The sequence below is a fragment of the Perna viridis genome, chromosome 2, assembly GCF_037379345.1.
Source record: "Perna viridis isolate PV_CMFRI_1.1 ecotype Kerala chromosome 2, ASM3737934v1, whole genome shotgun sequence".
Taxonomy (NCBI): Eukaryota; Metazoa; Mollusca; class Bivalvia; order Mytilida; family Mytilidae; genus Perna; species Perna viridis.
Window position 1 is genome coordinate 27,526,992 of NC_142446.1, and position 22,786 is coordinate 27,549,777.

At 33.5% G+C, this 22,786-nt stretch overlaps 3 protein-coding genes across 5 annotated transcripts in view; all 3 read right to left on the bottom strand.

Moving 5' to 3' along the window:
- Positions 1-6,198: 6,198 nt before the first annotated feature.
- On the bottom strand, positions 6,199-7,026 carry LOC148624302 (uncharacterized). The gene has a single exon (XM_088571021.1). The coding sequence runs from the start codon at positions 7,024-7,026 to the stop codon at positions 6,199-6,201; it is 828 nt and encodes a 275-aa protein (XP_088427147.1).
- A 1,775-nt stretch (positions 7,027-8,801) lies between these two features.
- LOC148624303 (muscarinic acetylcholine receptor M2-like) lies at positions 8,802-17,261 on the bottom strand. Its single transcript, XM_088566995.1, has 2 exons — positions 9,712-17,261; positions 8,802-9,117 (listed from the first exon to the last, which is right to left on the bottom strand). The coding sequence occupies exons 1-2, from the start codon at positions 10,775-10,777 to the stop codon at positions 8,951-8,953; spliced, it is 1,233 nt and encodes a 410-aa protein (XP_088423121.1). The 5' UTR covers positions 10,778-17,261; the 3' UTR covers positions 8,802-8,950.
- A 1,077-nt stretch (positions 17,262-18,338) lies between these two features.
- Positions 18,339-22,786, bottom strand: part of LOC148624304 (uncharacterized) — a 42,924-nt gene continuing 38,476 nt past the window's right edge. For all 3 annotated transcript variants that reach the window (XM_088566992.1, XM_088566991.1, XM_088566994.1), the window contains 5 exons: positions 22,259-22,433; positions 21,625-21,684; positions 21,106-21,288; positions 20,333-20,383; positions 18,339-19,743 (listed from right to left, as the gene is read on the bottom strand). In XM_088566992.1, the coding sequence (XP_088423118.1) occupies positions 19,567-19,743; positions 20,333-20,383; positions 21,106-21,288; positions 21,625-21,684; positions 22,259-22,433 (646 nt within the window). In that variant the 3' untranslated portion in view covers positions 18,339-19,566. The remainder of the gene's footprint in view (positions 19,744-20,332; positions 20,384-21,105; positions 21,289-21,624; positions 21,685-22,258; positions 22,434-22,786) is intronic.

Genomic DNA, 22,786 nt, shown 5'->3' on the forward strand with positions numbered 1-22,786 from the left:
GCCTGATTCTCAAAAAGAAAGGAACTTAAATCATAGGAATTGCATGATGACCAGGACTGAATTTCTGAAAATGAACATTAGAATGTCCAATCATATTCTGTCAGGATAACACAACCCTCCCTAATTGTATAATTCAAAATTTCAATCATAATGCAGAAATTTTTTTTTATTAAGAATTAAAGAACTTTGATTATAAAGTTCTATGTCTATGGGGTTAAAATGCGGGTGTATTAAAGGGTTTATATAATTTTCATTTAGTTCCTTGCATAGACAACAGAAGGTTTGTGGGTGCCATATTGGTAATGAATATTGATAGGTATTTTGACAAAATAAAATCTGTGATAAAATTTGAAAACTTGCTTGCAATATTGTGTGTACTTACAAGAAGGAGTTAAAATATATATAAATCCTCGCTTACAAGTAGCAGAATTGATAAAAATCAGATAGGTTTGTTTGTTTGTTGGGGTTTAAGGTCCGAAAAAAAAATCAGATAGGAGGTGATTCATTCATGTATTTCAAAAACCAACTAAATTCAATTATATTTCAAAATCAGAATTATTAACAGGCCACGTAGAAAGTCCTAGTTTTTCGTTTGATTGTTGCATTTTTAAGAATTGAAACAATAAAAAGGTAGTACCTGAAATTTGCACTTAGCAAGAGTTATCGTTCTTGATTTGTTTGAAGTAAGCGGGTATGGATGCTTAGTTTTCTGCAAAATACAGATCTGTACGCAGAGATTGCTGAGAAAACCATTAATTATAATACTTTAGTGAAATATAGAATGTGTAGATTTAAAAAAAAGATCGTATGTTCGTTCGGTTTTTCTGCACCATGAATCACCTCTATTATAGGCAGTATGAATTTTATATGGACTGGTACTTAAATTAATATAAACGAAACAAAGGACGTCTTCATTATAAAATGTCGTTTACAGTCAACAGTGAAAGATTAATTTAAGGTGTTAGAACCTGGTATGGAAAATCTGATGTGTAAATTCTTTTAAATATATCCCACATGGCTAGAAATATTAATCTTTAGCTAGTCACCCTACCATAAGATTTCATGGAATTACTAATTCAAACCTTTAATTTGATACCATGGGTTGTAATAATGTAACTTGTTTCTACGATTACATCATGCATTCATAACTGCAATTGAGATATGCATTTTCATTAAAAGAATCACTTTTGGCTTTTATCCGTGGAAAACACCACTGAAGCTTGATTAAATCTAAAAAGTATTTTTTTTATAATACTGTCCTGAAGTGCATACTAGTAATTGTAATGATCAAATCAATCTGTAAATGAAATCGTGTAACATTGGAGCAATGATAATTAAAGGCACCGAAACGGAGCTATAGAGCGTGACACCTACCTCTAACCCAAAACTCCACAAAAATAAAAAAAAAAGATTAAAAAACGGAGTGTGCACTATATTAACCGTTTTGTGCTTTCTACTTTTCAAGATACACTCGTTGAGTTGATCTTATCATTCCCGGTATAATGCGGTAAATGAAGGATCACCTGTGTCCTTGGTGGTCTAGAGATAGACACGTTATTCGCCCATAAAGTTCACGAAAACAACCACAGCCATCAAGCAGTCTTTTATCACACCCAATATTAATTTAAAAAAAGACCAGTAGAAATGTTACAGAACCAATCTAGGCGTAGGAATTAATGGGAAGACTGGAGGTAAATCGGTTTTGTCCTTCCTACACTACATATACAAACTACTCCTACAACCAGAATGTCAGATATTGGAATTCTTTCCTCTATATTCCATACTTAAAATGGTACCGTCAGAAAGTAACTTGCCAGACAACCTATAGAGCATTGCTGTAGTACATAAAACGTACAGTTAACGATGACAGGTATGGTGTATACGTCAAAGATACAACAATCTCACCAGGATGAAAATGTCAGCCCAAGGTCACCCATCGGTCTTCACTGAACGACGAAGAAACCCTCATACCACATGGCAGGCTGCAGCTTGTCCCTAAACATCATTAGACACAGGTACAGCGAAAGAGTTGCCCCTTTATACCCAAGTAACATAAAAAATTAAGTAAAGGTGAAATGAAACAAGACAGACAGAGGCCAGAAATTGCTGACTTGGGACAGGCGATGGGGTTAAAGTACTCTGGCGTGATCACAACTCTCCATTTGTATGTTGTTTGTGTGTGTGTGTGTGTGTTTTGTTTTTACTTGATTAAGGTTAAAAATCATTTGGTATTTCAGTATACAAAAGGAGCGTACATTGTATTTCTACAGCAATGTGACATATATTTATAACTGCTACATAAGTATTTAAAGTTTTATAATCGCCAAAGGGTGCAGGTGCTGCACGCATTGCCTGCATGTTAGGAAATGAGAGACGATGATCTGGTAATCTGGTTTATATGGTCATTTTCTCTAAATTTATTGTAAAAAGGTTGGTTGATAGCTGTATTTTTAAGCCCTATGGCAGTTATTTCATTACTTGAAGGACGATAACATGATCAATCGAACAGCCCCTGCTCTGTACTGGTCCAATACACTGAGCCGGATTTTTTTTTTTGTGATAGCTCACAAAAACAACGGCCCACAGATAGTGTGGCAGAGAAACAGTGACTACCACTTTAAAGGTCTTGTAAAAGAGCTTAAATACCATTCTTTGTAAGAATCAGACATTGGGTGGCACATCATTTATCTCATGGTAATTTTTCCATAGCACTTTTCATCGAAATTAACCCTATCAATAATTTAAATCCGGGTGTTAAAAGAATAGGCCTGCAGCAGCGCTAAGCTTGTCGTAAAAGGCGACTAAATAGTGCTCAGAAACCTAGCCGGGGGCTAGGCGCTCTGCCCACAGAGCAACTGGGATGTGTACCCCAGGTGGTGGAATGGGGTACCCCTGGCGTGTTACATGCTGGGGTTGTCAGGCTATAATACGGAAAACCTGACCGCAAACCATAGTGGTGCACCGTCTTGGGAAAGATGCCACGTTCCTCGCACGTTAAAGAACCCTGCTGTGGTATTCGATAGGAGTAGGAACCTTTGCGCTCCGCCACAGGAGGCTAAATTGCCCGACTTTACCCATCCCTCCCTTTTTCTAGTGGCAATCAAAATTTGTCGACCCTACTGTCCTTGTGTCTCATCCCGTTTTCATTTCATCATCATTTCATGTTCATTTTATCATCCGTTTCATGTTGATCGTCTGAATATAGCTGAAATATTGCTGCTCGGACGTTAAACCCCCACAATCAATCAATCAATCAATCAATCAATAATTTAAAAGGCCAAATTTTACAATCACTTGGTTACTTCTGAATTATAAGGTATACGTACTTGGATATTGCAATATAATTTCTACGTTTTTCTTTAAATAGCGTTTTGGTTCATTTTGAGTTATTTTTATTTTCAGGAATAGTGTTTCAATTTTTCACCTAAATATGTTTTGAAATGGTTCAAATATTTATTACGGTTGTGCTCATTTGAAAGCTAAGACACTGTATGAATATACTTTATCATGTAGAAAGCTTGTTTCAACTACGGTATTAAAAACAAGAACGGGTGAAATAGAATAAATTCTTGAAACTCCATTTTTTACGATTATATAATATTTATAATCCTAAAATGATAAACTAGGCGCTGGATATATATTTGATACAGCGATATCCGATATAATCAAGCCCTATATTTCTTCTTTTTACATCGTTTATATGCTGAAAATTAGCACTTTGGTTCATGTCTAGGAAATTTATTGAGACAGGGGTGGTAACTATTCACTTAGTTGGACTTGGAAAAGTTTCAGTATTTATTACTTGGTTTAAATTTGAAAGCTAAGATACTTTGTTGTTGTACAGTGTCATAGAAAAGCTTATTCAAACTATAATATTTTGAAAAATTGATAATGACGCGTGAAATAGATGAAAGTCTTAAAATCTGTTAATTCTTTTACTATTATGTATTATCTGTAACATCAAAACGAAAAATTAAGGTGGCTGAATTGAGCAAGTATGTTTGGTACATTATTATCGTCCAACATATGCGTTTTACAATATCGGTATGCTGTGAATAAGCAATTTTCTGATACTTATTTTCAAGGGGTGGTGTAATATTTTTAAGTTTCTTGGAAGATTCCTAGACCACCGTGTCTAACCCCTAACGCAGTTTTACGGTTCTGGGACAACCCCGGTGATTTCCTCCGAAAATTAGCGAGTAGCCAAAGTAAGTTGCTCTGATATGAATGACAATTTCGTTAATCAACTAGTATATAGCAATGTGAGCATTCTGTGCTACAACGATCAAGTTAAAAGCAGTTTCATGTATTCAGAGGTATAAGTATACCGTTTTCTCAATCATTCGTGAAAAGCAAATGTAAACACAGCTTATTCACATTAAAACGGTATGCCGTGACCCTCAAATGCATATCGGACACTCCTTTTGCCATCATCTATTCTGCAGAGTTCTAAAATTTCCCATAAATGCTCTCTTTTTAGCAAAAACACGAAATATTCGATTTAACACCAGTTAAACGCATATTAAAAATTAATCTAAACAATCATGTGATACATGTAATTTCCCTTAAACATATAAAGTTTAAATACCCTTATTGGATTTGGAACTCACTTAATCATGTGTATTATTTATAACTTCAGCATGATCAGTGCTATGTAACAGCATAAACAACGTTTTCATAATACATGACAAAAAATACCTGTAGTCATTAGCTAAACGAACAAATAAAAATGAACAAAAACAACTCAAGTAACTAATGTATGTAATGCTGTATTAACTTAAAAGTCTATAAAGAATCTTGTGTCCTTTTCGTGATGGTTTGTAAATTGCCATCAACGTAATTGATCTTCGTTGAGACATTTAACTCAAATTTGAGGTGCGATCTCCACGATTGAGTAACGCAAACTGATCGAACTTGACTCCATTGAATTTGATGTTATTTTACAATTTCTAAATTGCCTATTGTTCAAATAAATGAAATATTGGAATTATATGTGTTTCTCTCGTAGTTTTTGACGGTTTTGCACTCTTGCAACGTCGGTTGTAACTGTATCCATTGTTACCAAAATTAGGTACAATAGATAAATTTGAAACATTTAAAAAAAAAAAAAAAGAAATGCCGGTATGATGTGCGTTTTGACCAATTAAGACTTTCAATCAACGGTCTTACAATTAAGAGGTTTTGGGGTCATTCGTTATTTTATTTTGTAGGTTATTATTTTTGTAACAAAAATGTTGTGCTATGGTTCAATGTTTCATATACCTTTTATAATACATATACTTCTGTTCCAATAGTTTCTTGTATGTAATGTATGCATTATTATTTCTGCATATGCATAATTCTGTTTATACAATCACGTAATTAATTCTGCATATGCGTAATTCTATTTATGCAATCGCGTACTTAATTTTGCATATGATTGCATAAATAGAAATATTGTGTTTTAACCAATGAAGTGTATAGATACTAGGCTTTTGTCGCAAAAATAAAGCCTGTATATTGAATGAGGCCTAGGGACGGGGCAAAATTTAAGATTTCGTTTAACATTTTTCACGTCCTGTGCTGAGTACACATTTTCGACATTATCACAATTTTCATCCTGCATTGAAAAGTGACAAAAATGTCTTAAAAATATGTAGCATTTGTCTATTCATTTCTATTATGCACCCTTCTGGATTTTATTCATATGTTATTGAATGCATGGGGGTTCCCGGCTTCATGATAATCCTTGATATTTAAAGCCGCGACCATAAACAAATCCACGCAAAGCGACTTCCTTATGTACATGAAAGCTCATGAAATTACGTACACAGAATAGTAACAATAATTAATACTGTTTGTTTATTCGTTTGTTTCGTTTAAAAAAAAATAATAATAAATTACAAAATAAGACAAAATAATAATAATGCCCCCAGATTTACGTTTACACCCTTTCCGATTTTTACAATAAAAAAGATAATCGTTTGGTAAATCTGTAGTATCAAGTTCGTCTAGTTTTGTTTCAACAAAAATAAGTACGTCATATTTTAGTATGAGTTCTGAAAAGTCAGGATTTAACAATTTCGATTTTAATCCACATACATTAAGATATGTAACATTTAGTTTTTTATCGTAACAGTTTAATTCATTGGGATTTAAATGTCCAGTGTTATTGTTTACAGATGTTTCGTTGGTATTGATTGTGTCCGAGTGACTGTCCTATTTACTCAAGTCGACGTGGGGTCCCTCAGGGGTTGCGCTTTCATATGGTTTGCCATTTATCAAGATTTTGTCATACACCATTTTAGCGTTTATGCCTTGCCTTTTAAGTTGTTTGAGTTCTGGTAATAACGCTCTGCGTCTACTTGCAATTTCTGTTGGGTACTGCTGATTTACGATGTAGCCTCTTTTTCCTTTAAGGGCCCTTGGTACAGCTCTTAAAACTCGTTCATGATCACTATATTTTGTAAATCTAGCTTTGATGTTCCTTGGTTTGTCATCGTTTCGCTGACCCAATCTATGAACATTTTGGAATTGTATGCCTTCCACGTTTTTAATATGAAGTTGTCTTTCTAGAAACTCACGAATTACCACCTCAGTATTTTCATCTTCACTGGTTTGTCTAATTCCACCAAATATCAGGTTATACTTCATAGAGTGACTTTGAAGTTTCAAAAAGTCTTCTCTCAAGTTATAGTTTTCAGCCTCAAGATATTGGTTTTGTCGTTCCAGCTCTTGAGTTCTGTCTTCTATTTCATGATGATGCTTTTCCTGTCTTGTAGTAATTTCACCTTGATTTTTCTGAGCCTGCTTTATATTGTCAATCTCACCTCTCGTGTTGATGATATTTTCTTCCAGTGCATCAAATCTCCTGGAGATTGAGTCTAGAACATCAAGCTTCTGTAATTTTTCATGTAGGATAGATTCAAGATGTTGCATCTTTTGTGAGATTATATGAATATCTTTAACAATGTTTACAGATTGCATATTATCTAAAGTTGGTGGTTCACATACAGAGTATGTTTTGTTTGGATTCAGTGATGTCATTTGAGGGATGTATGTTAGTGTATGGCCATGGATAGTAAAATGTAAAAAATAGTTTATACAGCATTTTACTACAATTCCTGCCATTTAATTGATCTATCGCATGAACTAAAGTGTTTTGTTTTGTTTTGTTTTTTTTTTTGTTTTTTTTTTTTGGTTTATAGTCATGGATAGTAAAATGTAAAAAAAAAATACAAAAAAAACAGCATTTTAGTACATTTTTTGTCCATTTCATGGATCTATCTTATGACCTCAAGTCCCTGTGGTTTTGATGTGAAAAGGCTAAAAATGAGACAAAATTCGCTTTGTTTACATTTGCTTTTCACAAATGATTAAGAAAACGGTACACTTTTACCACTGAATACAAGCAATTGCTTTTGTAGTACCGAATGGTCATACTGCTATATAGATTTCATATCGCATCATTTAGCAATTTACTTAAGCTACCGATTTATTTTCTCAGGAAATGACCGTAAATTAACCAACACCTTCGTGAATCCGGCGTTGGAACCGTAAAACCGTTAGGGGTTAGACACGGTGTATACGAAAATTGAAGTTTTCCAGTTTCATGATGTAGAACATCGAGCAATCTATTGAATGGTATCAAATGTAGACGATTCAATCGTGCTATAACTAGTAGAGTCGAATTTATGCGACTTTGTTTAAAGCTAAAAACCACTAATTCCACTCTCCATAGGCTTCTATGCTAATTTCACAATATTCAATGGCTTCTCTGGACTTTACCTTAACTTTAACCTGCAGAGGACTATATATCAGCATGATTCTACATATGCCAGCTTACAATCCTCAGAATGGCATGTGGGGTTAGCAGACTTGCAGTGCAGTACTGGTCACCGGAAGTGAAGGGTCTATAAATAGCATGGGAAATCCCAGTGTTTTCACAAGATAGGGGTATATTTAAAAATCATTATGGAGATTAGGCTTCACATCACAAGAAGCAAAATCACCTATAAAATGTACAGAAATGTTTTTCCTTTCAGAAACTGTTTAAATTTTTTATATAAGTTGAGAACTTTTTTCATAGCACTATGAAGAACAGGGGTAATTTCTGCGTAGGACTATTTTTGCGTACGTTCCAAATGCTCATTGGTTGAATTGGTGGTCTGTAACCTTAACGGAAATTCGAAAATCCCAATATTTAGCCATTTTTTTATGTCAGAAACATCAAGGGTGATAGTATAAACAGAAAATACCAAAATAAGCTATTTTAACTGAAGCATAGGGATTTTGACATTGAAAGATATATGTCAAGTTAAACGATTTTCCCGTGGGTAGGGGTAAATAATTGGCATTTAACATAAAAACCACAACTTTCTTGATGCCATTAGGAAGCTGGGACATTAAGGTACATATACATTTAATTTATTTATATGTGATCTCCCAAAATGACTTAGACGCTCTAACAATCGAGTCACATGAACTTGGCTTTTTGACCCAGCGGTGTACAAATACAGGCTTGTACTAAAAACTATCATAGAATTTTCTTTGGCGACAAAATGATTTGTAAATTGGATGTATGAAGGTACCTGAAAATCGTCATGAAGTTGATGAGTTGGGGTTCACGGTTGACCCGTCCTCCCGACCATGGACAAACAAGAAGTACTTATAGTTATATCAAACAGGTATCTATTAACTGAAGGTTCTTTCATATAAATATTAGCAATCGAAACACTATGAAAAGGTTTATAATAAAATGTGAGTAAATACAATACTAAATACAATACAATACTTTCATTTAATCAATCATGGACCTTAAGTTACATGGAGACATGTTTTAGTTAACACGGGACAAGAAACCAATGCAGCTTTTAGCCTGACGATGTATGTCTATTTCTAGGTGTTGATTTGACACTTCTTACTTTTTTATTCAATAATTCAAATGTTCTTTCTTGCATTTGTTTCTGTTTTAGCGATGGCTATTCACCTGAATTGCACCACGTTTACTAGTCTTGTACTTGCCGGGATCTTTTCTGTTACATGTTAGAATTCTGATAAATGTCCACCGAAACTGTTCGTTACATAGACAATAAAGGAACGGGTTAATTGTACTGTTGATGTAGCATAGCCAGTAGCCTGTAACGAAACATGTACCAAGTCACACACACAATAATAAAAGTACCCTGGTGACGAAAATATGTACAGTACGTGTTTCTAAAAATGTTACGTACATGAAAAAGGCGTACAATACAATAAAATTCGGTTACTTGAATAAACTGCTTTGTCGTATGACAGAATAGGAAAAACATTCTTTTCATTAATTTACACGCAAATAATAAAAATAAATAAACCAAGCAACCAAAAAGCCAAACAAAACAAACCAAAACAAATCAAAACAAAACAAAACAAATCAAAACAAAACAAAAAAACAAAACAAAACAAAACAAAACAAAAAACAAAAACAAAAACAAAAACAAAACAAAAACAAAACAAAAAAGCATGAAATAGAAAAAAAACTGTTAATGAGTCAGAAATTACGCCAAAAATATTAGAAAAAAATATACACAGTGGCGGATTCTTTATTTCTGGATAAGGGCGCGTAAATAGAATGAAATATTCGTGAAAAATCAAGATTTCATGCACAAAAAGTCTTTACCAATTTTTTTAGTGGGGGCATACGTCGGGCCAGGTCTGTCCCTTACTTATTCACGCCTGTTATCTTACACTTACCGAAATGAAAAACACTTTGTGGAACACATGTGCTGCAGACTGTGGAAATGATAACATTGACATGATATGGCGTCCACGTCAGTATAAAAGCCAGCAGAATGGCACTCAGCGTCTTAGCTGCTTTGTCACCATCCTTATCATGGTAATGGGATTTGTGATTGTAGTTACCACCGTAAACAGAGGCATTACTGATTGTTGATACCGTAGATTCCGTTGATACGGATCGTCTCATGTCACGTCTTCCGGGCGTTGTGGTGACAAGTTCAGCATTTGAGCCAGACGGTGCGTCTCCTCTTCTTATTGTAAAGTTTGATTTGAATGCAACATGTTTTGCCGCCGCGTGATAAACTCGCTGGTAAAATACGATCATTCCAAAAATAGGCAACCAGTATGCAAGAACGTGTGTAGCTACTGTCAAATAAGGGTTGGAGGACAAAAACTGGATATAACAGTCAGTATCCGGCACAGTACGACCACCTTCAATGTATGGATAGGCAAATATCCAAGGAACCCAAAGAAAAATTGAAATTATCCAAACCGAAATTATCATACGAAGAAGTTTGCCTGAAGTTTTCTCTGCCCTGTATGACAGTGGTTTTTTGAGAGTCAAGTACCGGTCTATACAAATAACCAATAAATGTAAAGCTGATGAATTGCTCATAACATAGTCCATAGACAACCACAAATCACACGGCACTGCACCAAACGGCCAGTGCCCTACAAGGATGTAAGTCGTGTAAAGCGGCATAGATACCAATCCAATAGAGAAGTCGGCAACAGATAGACTCGCTAGAAAATAATTATTCAGAATCCGTAGCTTCTGATTTATTCCAAATGATATCATAACCAGTAAGTTTCCAAACATGGTTATAAAGGCAAGCGTTCCAGCAAATACTGAAATAACGATAAGTTCCCAATTGGCGAAACTTTTGTCGAGACTACTCTCGCTGTCATTTCTGTTTGTACCATTACCCAAAATGAAACGGTCTGTTAAAACATTTGTATCTGTTGTTGTCATGTCCTGGAACATAGTTTCGTTTATGGACAGATTGACTTGGGCACACATTGAAATAGGCACCAAACTGGATCATGAAAATATGTTAAGCCGGATAGTAAGCAAGCTTTACTGAATCCAATTTGCATTAAACACTGCCAATGTAATTATACCGGCTCAATCGAACGATGGAATCTTGGTGAAGATTTGAATAGTCCAGAAGCTACTACTAAAAATCCCTATTAGATAAATGGGATGATACGTAACAGCTTTTAACAGAATTACTTAATTGCTGCCTTATTAATTAAAAAGAATGAGAGGTCTTCGTTGGTTTGGAGCTGAGCGTCGTTTTTGTTTTCTTCACCTTAAAGCGCTATAATATACAAACATTTTATTATCATGATAATGTAAGAGATACTAGGAAATAATTTTCGTTTATTAACTTATGTACAACTGTGGATGTTATGAATATTATGTACAACAAGACAGATGTACTACACAAGTCAATTTATATTCGACAAAAATACAAGAATGAAAAATACATTCCCTGCAGCAGTTTTGACTGTTTTATTGACTATTCTATTTATCATGACAGCACACAAGCTTATATTACAAAGTTTACTTTAGTCTATTTTTTGTTGTATCTGTCCAGTAAAGCATCACTATATAGAATATATTTATACGAGGGTCTGAAACATCCTGCAAAAATATTTCAGATAGCCGGACAAGCCATATAGCCCCATTTCTGATGAAAATGACTAAGTCTAACTTTCACCAATTTCCGTAATATTTCACGAAAATCAAAATTCTTTGACTGTTCACCTCTATCATGTGTAGAAATGTCCTGTAAAATATTTTAGATGTAATTCAAAAACTGTACGAGGAGATAGCCGGACAAGCCATGATCCATGTATTTCTGAGTAAAATGACTAAGTGTAATTATCACCAATTTCCGTAATATTTCACGAAAATCAAAATCCTTTGACCTTGCACACCTTCATCATGTATAGAAATATCCTGTAAAATATTTTAGATGTAGTTTAAAAACTGTACGAGGAGATAGCCGGACAAGCCATGATCACGTGTAATCCGGACGGCGTGATGACAGATGGACGAACGGACGGACAGGGATAAATTAGTATGCCCCGACAGTTTGTCGCGGGAGGACATAAAATGCTCCAAAAAAAGACAGAACAGAAACAAACACGAGCTGAATCAGTATGTTTAAGAAATTCTCAGAGTTGTCAAGTCCGGTACTACAACTGTACTTAAGAATGGAACAATACAGTAACTGCGAGCGTTCTTCAAGTGTATTTTTCATTTGTCTGTGTGGTTTATGTTGAGGTATTCCATAGTGAGAATTGGATGCGTTATCGGATGTATTTTGTGGTATGTTTGTCGTTTCAGTTCATTTTCGATCTTACATTAAAGGGGTGGTTAAGGCCTTAAACCTAATTTTACCCCACCGCAGATTTGCCAGAAGATATTGGTCATTAATATGTTTTTGTGCTGTTATATATTTTATTTTGATTTTGATGAATTGTGATCGTTCTGTGACCGTGGATTTTATTACTTTGTTGTCGGGACCTTCCAGAGCTTGCTTAAAGGTGTGTTTACACTTATTGAAAACCTTTTGGTAATCTCTGAAAGTACATGTATTTATTATTTTGTGTTTAGGTTATACGCTGGTACATTTATTACGTTTCACCATATTCGTTCTTTTTCTACATTAGTCACTGTTTAATGCCCATACCCACAACCATGGTCTGTTTTCATAAGCATTTTCTTTATTTGCATACATGCAATTTTTATATATGGTTTATTGTTATTTTGAATTCTATTCTCAATATCTAATTTTAAAAACTTTGACTGGTAAATACTTTCATGAGATATACGAGAACCAATTTGTACACAATGTTTAGCCTCAATTTAACATCATGTAGCAACACTACACTGTGTTTCTAAAAGAGCATATAATGCTTAAATTTTACCAATACACCTAGTCCATACTCCCAGTTTTCGGTACACTTTGGGTTTGTTAATTTATGTTTTAGCGAAGAGCCAACTTACCAGAAAGCCATGCAAAATCGTCCAAACGAAAGGTTGCTCAATCGAAATGAAAATTAACGTGCAAGATTAAATTAAAATTTATTTGTCATTCAAATTCAGTTAAAGTGTCCCAATAGGAACAGAAAAGCGGCCAGATATTTTGAACACTGAAAACAACTCAAATGCTTTAGTGTCAATAAAACAAAGTTTGAATTGCCAGAAAACGCATAATATAGCTCTTGGTGTATCGATTTTTTTATGTCCTGTACGAAATTTTGAACATGTCCAGTGTATTGTGGTAGTGAAAGAGTAATCAAGGGAACCAATGTTACAGCGGTAATCAAAAGAATGTAATCCAGGGACAAAGACCAGACATGGAAAATAGACATACACAACAAAGAACATAAAGTAACTAAAATCATACATACAAAGTAACAAAAGTAAATGAGCAACTCGGACTCCACTAAAAACTGGGAGCATGGACCAGATGCACCGGTAGGGTAAGCGTCCTCTGTTTTTCTAGAAACACCCGCCGAGTTGCTCATAAAAAGTCAAGTCGGGGTAGACAAACGAGGAAAGGAAAACTATGACCCGTTGAATAAATCAGTTTTCATGGTGCTGATGGATACACCGTTACTTCTGGACACCCATGATGAATAATAATAGTTGCATCATACAATTATTCAAAACTGCGCTTCAAATGATATCGATAGATAAACAATAAATTCACAACACGAAACAAATATTTTTGTTAAAAAATGTTATCTTTTTTAAGATACTCTATATTTCATAACATCTAGTCAAAATATTAATGAAACAAAATGAATTGAAAATAGGTTTTCTTTATTATTCGTTGGAAACATAATTAGCAAAAGATGAAGGCCAATTTAGCAACCCATTTCCATTCATACATCCTTTAGGTGATACACAAGAAAACAATTGTGCATTTAAATCCAATTGGAATGTTTATAATTAGCTTAAAGGGAATGACCGACTTAGTAACATAATTCACTTATAAACAGTGTAATATATAGTCCATGGCTTTAATTTAATTTAATTTAATTTAATTTAATTTAATGCTTTAATTTGTTTGTTTGTTTGTTGGGGTTTAACGTCCGAGCAGCAATATTTCAGCTATATTCAGACGATGAACATGAAATTGATGATAAAATGAACATGAAATGAAAAAGAGATGGGACACAAGGAAAATGGGGTCGACAAATTTTGATTGCCACTGGAAATAGGGAGAGGTGGGTAGGGTCGGGCAATTTAGCCTCCTGTGGCGGAGCCCTTTGGTTCCTACTCCGGGAGAATACCACAGTAGGGTTCTTTAACGTGCGAGGAACGTGGCATCTTGCCCAACACGGTGCACCACTATGGTTTGCGGTCAGGTTTTCCATATTATAGCCTGACAACCCCAGCATGTAACACGCCAGGGGTACCCCATTTCACCACCTGGGGCACACATCCCAGTTGCTCTGTGGGCAGAGGCTAGGGTTCTGAGCACTATTTAGTCGCCTTTTACGACAAGCTTTGCGCTGCTGCAGGCCTATTCTTTTACCACCCGGACCTGCACGGGGCCATGCTTTAATTGGAACACATTACAAAATTGGAAGGTTAAACACGAAAAACAACTAATTGCAATATTTTGGCAAGTAATATTAAAAAAAAAAAAAAATCATGTCTGTTAAGTTTGTCATTTTTACATACGCCACATGATGAAATATCGAAGTCAGTCTTTGGTGGCATGTAATGAAATGATAATGTAATAACTGCTTCGATTAATTTTCTAACATATTATAACATTAAATATTTCTGCTATACTTTCAAAACACAAGATGTTTGATCAACGAGTAATCTTCAACTAGAAATTATTATAATGTTAAAATTAAAATGTAACGTAGTTCACAGAAACAACTTTTCGCTGATATTGTAACGTCACTTGGAAGGGTAATCAAGGGAACCAAGATTCTAGCGGAAATCAAAGAATGTAATCCAAGGACAAAGACCAGACACGGAAAACAGACAAACACAACAAAGAACATAAAGTAACGAAGATAATACATACAAAACAACAAAAGTAAATGAGCAACTCCACTAAAAAAGGGAGCATGGACCAGGTGCACCGTTAGGGTTAGCGTCCTCTGCTTTTTCAGAAACATCCGCCGAACAGCTCATAAAAAGTCAAGTCCAGGGTAGACGAAAGAGGGAAGGAAAACTATGATACGTTGAACAAATCAGTTTTCATGGTGCAGATGGATACACCATGACAATTCACGAGTCCATGTTGACGACCATAAAACTTCTATAATGATGACTTCAATCTGGTAGCAACATAACCTTGTTCCAGAAGCCTATTTGTAAGAAGTCTAGCGCGATACAAAAAGTCTACGTAGTTACGGCAAGCTCTGGCATAATGTATGAGTTGTGATATAAAAAAAACTCTATACGCAGGTACTGAAGGGATCACTCTACACGTTGACGTACTCCCAAATAGTTAGAGTGGGGAAACGCTCTCGAACCCATGTGGGGTCTGTGAGTAGCCCAGAGCGTCAACACAGCAGCACAGCCGCTAGTAGGACATACTCTGACTCAGTTCTTCGGTCAGGTTTCCCGAAGGCTACTAACTGGCATTACTAACAGAATCCCCGTAAGGGGCGGTCGTGCGAGATCCGTAAGGATAGTCAAGACCTTAAAAAACCCCAATCATCATGCTGAAGGGATTTTGCCACAGATGAAAGGAAAGTTGGCAATTCTGAATGAAAAGTCATCACGTTTGTCGTAAAGTTTGGTAAATAGTTTTCATTTACCATCGATCTCTACGTGTAGGTCAAGATATGAAGCTGACTTCACAGTGTCTGTAGTATCCTATATCTCAAGTTCTTTGGGGTAGATGTGTACCAAATCTCCGAAACTAGGATTGTTTAAAGATAATACTTCATCTAAATAGCTGAGAAATTGAAATTGATCGTTGGTATATGCTTAAAGGTGCATTTTCAAATACTTTATTGTAGTGATGCTTGAGTTCAATACACACTGCTTGTTTTCAAGTGATCTGAATAAACAAAAACAAAAAATAATTTATTAATATCAGTTCACGAAGAAGCACACATATCTTTTTGTGATTACTTAAATTCTTGCAATGATTAAATCATTTTTGAATGGCTTTTGTTTTTCGAAAGTTATTTCTATCTTTGTTTGGCATTAATTTAATGTTTCTCACGACAAAGTTGTCATGTAAAACCATTTTCTTTAATCAAAATACAGTTTATGAACCAGTAAATTACGTTACACCGTAATATGTACCAATGCTTGATTTGTATATCATATATAGCAATATACTAATGTCATAACATCTTACCAATACAAGTATTCTCCGTTTCTAAATTAAATTAAACTGAAAATCAATTATATCTAAATAACTGCGCTCGACAGAAATTAAGGACACTTACGACAAGAGGGGATGTTTACATCAGGAACGCCTTTAAAATTGTTCCCGGGTCACAACTACCTTTCTAAAGATGCCCGTATGATCGGCGATGTCACTGATAATGATTTATAGTTAATTGTTACGAGAACAGTGTTTTTCATCCATTTGAAAGATATTGCCGTAACATAATTCACTGTAACGTAATTCATGGACTAGTACTTTACCAAGAATGTGAAAAAATATATAGCAGCTTAAAAGACTGTTTAAGAGTCATTTATGACTGACACTGGTGTGTATATAATTAAGAATAAGGAAAGTTTCCTACCACCATTGACAGATATTAGCGACACCGTAATATAATTCACAATTAAATGCACATTTGGAAAAAAGATACAAATCCTGTATTTTTTTCCAATAAAAACATTATCCTTTACGCCTGAATCATTTATTTTCATTTCGTTTATAATCTAATGGTATTTTTTCCTCACATGGACTTACCGTATGTATCAGTTACACGTGCATTACAACTTCAGGAAAATTGGAACGTAATTCACTGTATTTCATGGGACATCCATATTTTGTGTAAAAAAAAAATTAAATCGTTTTCGATGTAAAAATAACTGTTAAAATTATGTTTTCTAGCCATTTTTCTCCCTAGAAAACTTATTGGGAGTTCTTCATTTGGAGTATTTTATATTTTTCTATATATATATATATATATATATTTTTTTGGTGGGGAACCATAATTTGTGACATAGGGTTTTTGTCGATTGAGTCATAGATATTTATTGTTTTTATTCAGTGAACTGGATCAATGCACCGTAAATTATGTTTTTTTTACAATCTGGCATAACCCTGATGGTAATTTAAAAAAAAAACTATATCAAATTATAGCTTTTTGTCTTTGAAAATAGCTTGTGACCACGAAAATTGACTTTGGTGCACTTTATCCGCATTTGAGTGTTGTACACTCCTTGAGACATTGTTTTTGTGCAGTGAACTGGATCAATGCACCGTAAATTATGTTTTTTTTACAATCTGGCATAACCCTGATTGTAATTTGAAAAAAAAACTATATCAAATTATAGCTTTTTGTCTTTGAAAATAGCTTGTGACCACGAAAATTGACTTTGGTGCACTTTAACCGAATTTGAGTGTTGTACACTCCTTGAGTCATTGTTTTTGTGCAGTGAACTGGATCAATGCACCGTAAATTATGTTTTTTTTTTTTACAATCTGGCATAACCCTGATGGTAATTTGAACCCAAAACTATATCAAATAATAGCTTTTTGTCTTTGAAAATAGCTTGTGACCACGAAAATTGACTTTGGTGCACTTTAACTGAATTTGAGTGTTGTACTCTCCTTGAGACATTCACGTTTCCCATTTTAGCGTTTGTTGCATAGTTTATCATGCGTTTACACATCATTTTGCGTTCGTTTAAACGTATGATAAACGCACGTTGTGAGCGTCCGTTTAAACGCACACTAGAAACGTTTATTTTTGTATTTTGATTATTTCCTTGATTCAAAAATTATTTATAAATTTTCATTAATTCCATTTTCTACTTTTTCTTTCGCCATTTTTTGTTAATATTATAATTTTTCATCACTAGTCTATTAGTTTATCGTGCTTTTAAATGCACGCTGGGAGCATTTGTTTATCATGGATTTAAACGGTCAGGTGAACTAAAAAGGAGGAGAATAAAAACCAAACAAAAAACAAAATACCTGTCAAATATGACTTTTCAAGGGCAATAGAGTTGTTCTACAACTGACACATTGGAGACTTCAGTAATCCTTGGCATTACAAACAAAATCAACATTTCAGGCTATCTTTCAAGGACAATAACTCCAAATGTAAGGAGTAGTTCTTTAAGAATAAAAACTTAGGAAGAAATTTTTTTTTCTGTATTTCCAATAGCCTTGGATATATGTTGTTTGCTTGATTAGCATAATTGACTCAATTTTAAAATATATACCTCGAAGAATCTGGGTCCATTTTGACAGTAGTTTCAGAGGAAACTGGGAATTTAAAAAAAAAAGTTAACAATGGCAGAGTAAGCGATAGCAAAGGCAATTTGGTCTATGTAGGCCAAACAATGTAAATTTGAGCATAATCTGAAACATCTAATCAATTAGAAACAAGAGATAAACAAATCATTCACTTTATGGTAGAACAAGCTATTTTTCTTGTACCATCAATGTTTCTAAAAAATAACATTTGACATACAATAGTTTAAAAAAACACATGTATAATCTTGGTATTTAAAGCAAAAAAAAAAATTATTGTCAGAATGATATGACAATGTCATATCTTTCAATCCTATTTGGAAAAAAAAATTATTTGACAGTGTAAACAAGGTCTTCTGATTAACATTCTCAGCTAATTTCAGTTTTATACATTTTAATTACATAAATATTTTACCTGTTACTGGTAATGTTACGAGTCACAGGGAGATAATGTGTACATTTTACAGATTATCTTTTTTAAAGTCTAATTGGACGAAAATTCTCATTGAAGGTTTCTTGTAACAATAATTAAAAAAACAAGAAAATTTCCAATAAACATGTAAGCATTAATAATTAAAATAGGCTTGATAGGAATTAAACAAGACTTCAGGAGTAATTACTGTATGCAGAAACTAAATTCTAAAGCTTTTACATTATTCATACAAAATCAATAAATTGTAAAAATACTTTAAATATTGTAATGGTACATCTATTAGACATAAAACATGTCAATACCATACTGGTTGGAAATCTAACATATAAGTATGAATTGTTATTTCTTATGTTTTTAATAGAGACTAGTTAAGGTTCAACACTCGATCAATCTAAATCTGAATTTTTACACATGGACAGTGGAATGTAACAAATAATTATATCTTGGCTAATAACAGTCACTATTAGTATTAAGCAGGTACCATTTGAACGGAAATAGATTCCCAGAAATACTTCACAGATTATTACAGAACATTTCCGGTAATTCCAACTCAAAACAGCATATCATCATTAATATGATCAAGTTACTACACCAATTACTTATAATCAACTCCATTCAGTAAGTTATGAGTGGTAACTTTTCAACATGCAGTATCACACATTTTATGAACAAAAAACAGTGAATTTTCAATTCACTAACTTGGTATAATGAGTTAATAAAATACTGATAGTTATTGGTTTTGATGAAAGACTTCAATGCAACTATTTTATTAAGTGGGCAACAATCATACCCTGAATTCTGATTCTATCTAACTGCACCAAGAAAATCTACATATTATCACAGTTTATAAGTTAACAGAGGACACACCACCTCTTCATGCCAAACAACGTCTTTCAAAAGTGGTCAATCATCCTGACTCGAAACATAATTCATATATCACTTAACAGCTTTTTCCTTTCTTTGTTCGAGCCATTTATTACAGATATTTTTCACAGCTGTTTGTCCCATTCTTTGGGCTGCCCCTGCTATTCTCTGAACATCCTCTACCCTTTCAGCCTTCACTGCCATCAGATAGGCTGATCTCAGTTTACCACATAAAATAAAAGCATTTATCTACAAAAGAAAGATAACCAGTTGCTTAATTTCTTAAACAGTATTTTAAGTTTTTTCATATAAAAAAATACATAATAGATTTGGTTCAAATTTATAATTAATCAACACTATGTCAAATGTTCAGTGAAACTAAGGATTTAGTTAAACTTTATGGTGGGTTATTTTGGAGGATGTAAAATTATGGCTACTTTAAAGATATGTAAACAAAATGCTGTTTCTAGTGGTAGATGATAATGGTGCAATAAGTAGTTAAGTTCAGATAAAGGGTTTTGCAGAATTTATTTTGGTGATTAAAGACTGACGGCTAGAGTAGACCCAAATTAGCACAACAAGAAAATAAACAACTATACGGTACAAAGAGTTAAAAATGTCTGAAATAGCATGATGGTATGTTTTATATACTTTTACATGAATGTAGATGTTTTTGTTATATAAACACTGGATTGATTATTACATGTCTTTAACATTATAAAAAGCTCCATAGCAACCTATAGATAAGAGTTACTTTTCCAACAGTTTTTTATGATATATGCATTTTCTTTATGGGGCAAAAATATAAAGAACATATTCATTTACAATTCTTGCATACCTTGTTTGAGTCCTTTCTCAACAATTTGATCAAATTTTCAGCTTCTTTGGCCTGGAATTGGAAAACATTTTTACATTTACACATGTAAAATTCCAACAATTTACAGATATTGTAAATTAATGTTATTTACTTAGTTACACAGAAAAGCAGCAACTTGTGTTTTTCATTAGTAATGAAAAACACCACAAAATCATATATATGTCATATGTTTAAGACCACCATGGAAAACTTTATGTTTGGGACTAATAGATCAATTCTAATCAAGTAACCATGAATAAAAATGGTAATTATATGTACCCATAGGACTTCTTATATAAAACGAGTAGGGTTATTGAATTTTGAAAACATGTTCTCATGTGTTATATATATATATATATATAAACATGTATATTCTGATATCAGTCCTAAACATGTTTCCATCTGTTTTAAAAATGTGAAAACATACGTTGCAAGTTTTCTTGTGAATGTAATGGATTGTACAGTGAACTCTTGTGTAATTAAACCAGACTACTGTCTATATCTGTAATCATCTGTAGTCCCAACAAATCTTTCCTTTCGTTTCTGTACAATAAAACCTTTGTAAAAAAATGAGGGTCCAGTTTACACAGATTTCATTGTATATCAAATGCTGAATAAGTTATTATGTTATTTGTGGAGTCTTGCTTAATTTCATCGATAAAATGCTAAGCAAAAAAAAAAAAAAAAAAAATAGACCTTTACTCTATTGACTTATTTCAAATAAGGATCCTTACTTTAACAGACTAATATTTTACCTCATTAGGATTATCTGCTACAACCAATATACAGGCTCCTATAATTTCGTCAATAAAGTCATCCTCACCAAGCTTGGCTTTCTCCAGACAGTCAAATAGTTGTCGGATATGGTCATACCTCTGATGCTTAGCCATATCTCTGGCTGAATGTGTATATATTGCCTGTCCACCGAGTTTACATTCCTACCATAATTAAATGTTACAAATAACTGACAATCAAAGTAACAAAATCCAACTAAGAGGAAAAAAAAACTGTCTATTCAATTAGCATTACCCTTCAGAATAAATATCAGAAACAAATGTTTGTCTATCTTAAATATGTTTCTACATGTAAAAGCAAAAGTGTAATAAATAAAACATGTTTGTTGCAATTTTTGGATTCATTTCATGAAGTATTATGAAGGGCAGGTGTACCACAGGCAGGTAAGTATAAAAATATTTGACAAAAGTTCACTTTGAATTTGTTAATGATCATAATCAGGATCACTCTTAAGTTTCCTACAGGTATCTAAAATATACCTTTACAATTCTTAGTCCTAGGTCAAATGCTGATGGAATGTCATTGCTACTCAACAGAATCTGTAAATAAAAACCTAATGAGTCACATAGAAATAACCCAGAAGTATAATGGACTGATATCCACTTTCATACTGCTGAATGTATTTTGAGGTGTGCAGAAAATTCTTAGATGGAATTAAACTTTTGCTTCTCTCTATATAATGATCTTACAATACAATAAAAAAATCATCAAAATCAAAAGAACAATATTGGAGAAATAGCGGAAATGTATTGTTGGATAGACATTTTTAAACCTTTATACCCCCAAAGATTGATGGGAGGTATAATAAAAGGAATATGATAGACAGTTTAACCAATTTTCATGCACAGAATTTAAATCGATGGCAGAATAATTTAATGAAAAGCAAATGTATAAAAATTTCCTTTTGGTATACAAAGATACTGCTACTTCAACTAATCACTCATGTACTTTAAAAAATTTTCATGAGACAACTAATATGTTAACTATACTGCAAAAATCCCATCTGAACTGTCAAAATGCTTTGACTCTAAATAATTTTGTTTTTCTGGTTTAAAAGGTCATTTCCCTTTCAATTTTTTTGTGTTAAAATCAAACAAGTACATGTATACAAACCATTGACACTAAATCTGTCCTAGTTTTGTTGCTACCAAACATAGTAGGAAGTTGTGATGTTTTTGATTTTGCAATATATTGTGTTGCTATGGCAGCAGCCTCAGACTCTGTGTTTTTCAGACAGTGGTGTAAAAACTTAGTAACCTCTATCTGGATGGCTATCATCTTCAAATGTCTGAAATAAATTGATATTATTACAGAATACAAATTAAAATCAATCAAATAAAAATTAAATCCTCCATGTCCCCCATGCCATTCAACTTTTTGGGAGTGATATAGAAAATATATAGTTTTATTTTGATTGATTAAACGGAATGTCAAGAATAAAATTAATTCACACAAAGATGTAATGCTTTGTGTATAGATATGAAAACCACCAGCAGATCCATGGATATTGTGAATTTTTTTGTTAACTGATCATGTTTGTCTTTCTTTAGTCTTAAGTCTTGAAGTTTAACTTATAAATTAACTTTACACAAATAAATAAAAGTAAAAATCCTATAGTAACAAGGTTCATGGGTCATTCTC

What these genes read in the sequence shown, in the direction of transcription:
- LOC148624302 (XM_088571021.1), bottom strand. Translation starts at nt 7,026, where the DNA reads ATGACATCACTGAATCCAAACAAAACATACTCTGTATGTGAACCACCA.
- LOC148624303 (XM_088566995.1), bottom strand. Translation starts at nt 10,777, where the DNA reads ATGTGTGCCCAAGTCAATCTGTCCATAAACGAAACTATGTTCCAGGAC. An exon ending in ACAAAGTGTTTTTCATTTCG is followed by an intron (nt 9,118 to 9,711) that starts GTAAGTGTAAGA and finishes GTTTCGTTACAG; the next exon opens with GCTACTGGCTATGCTACATC.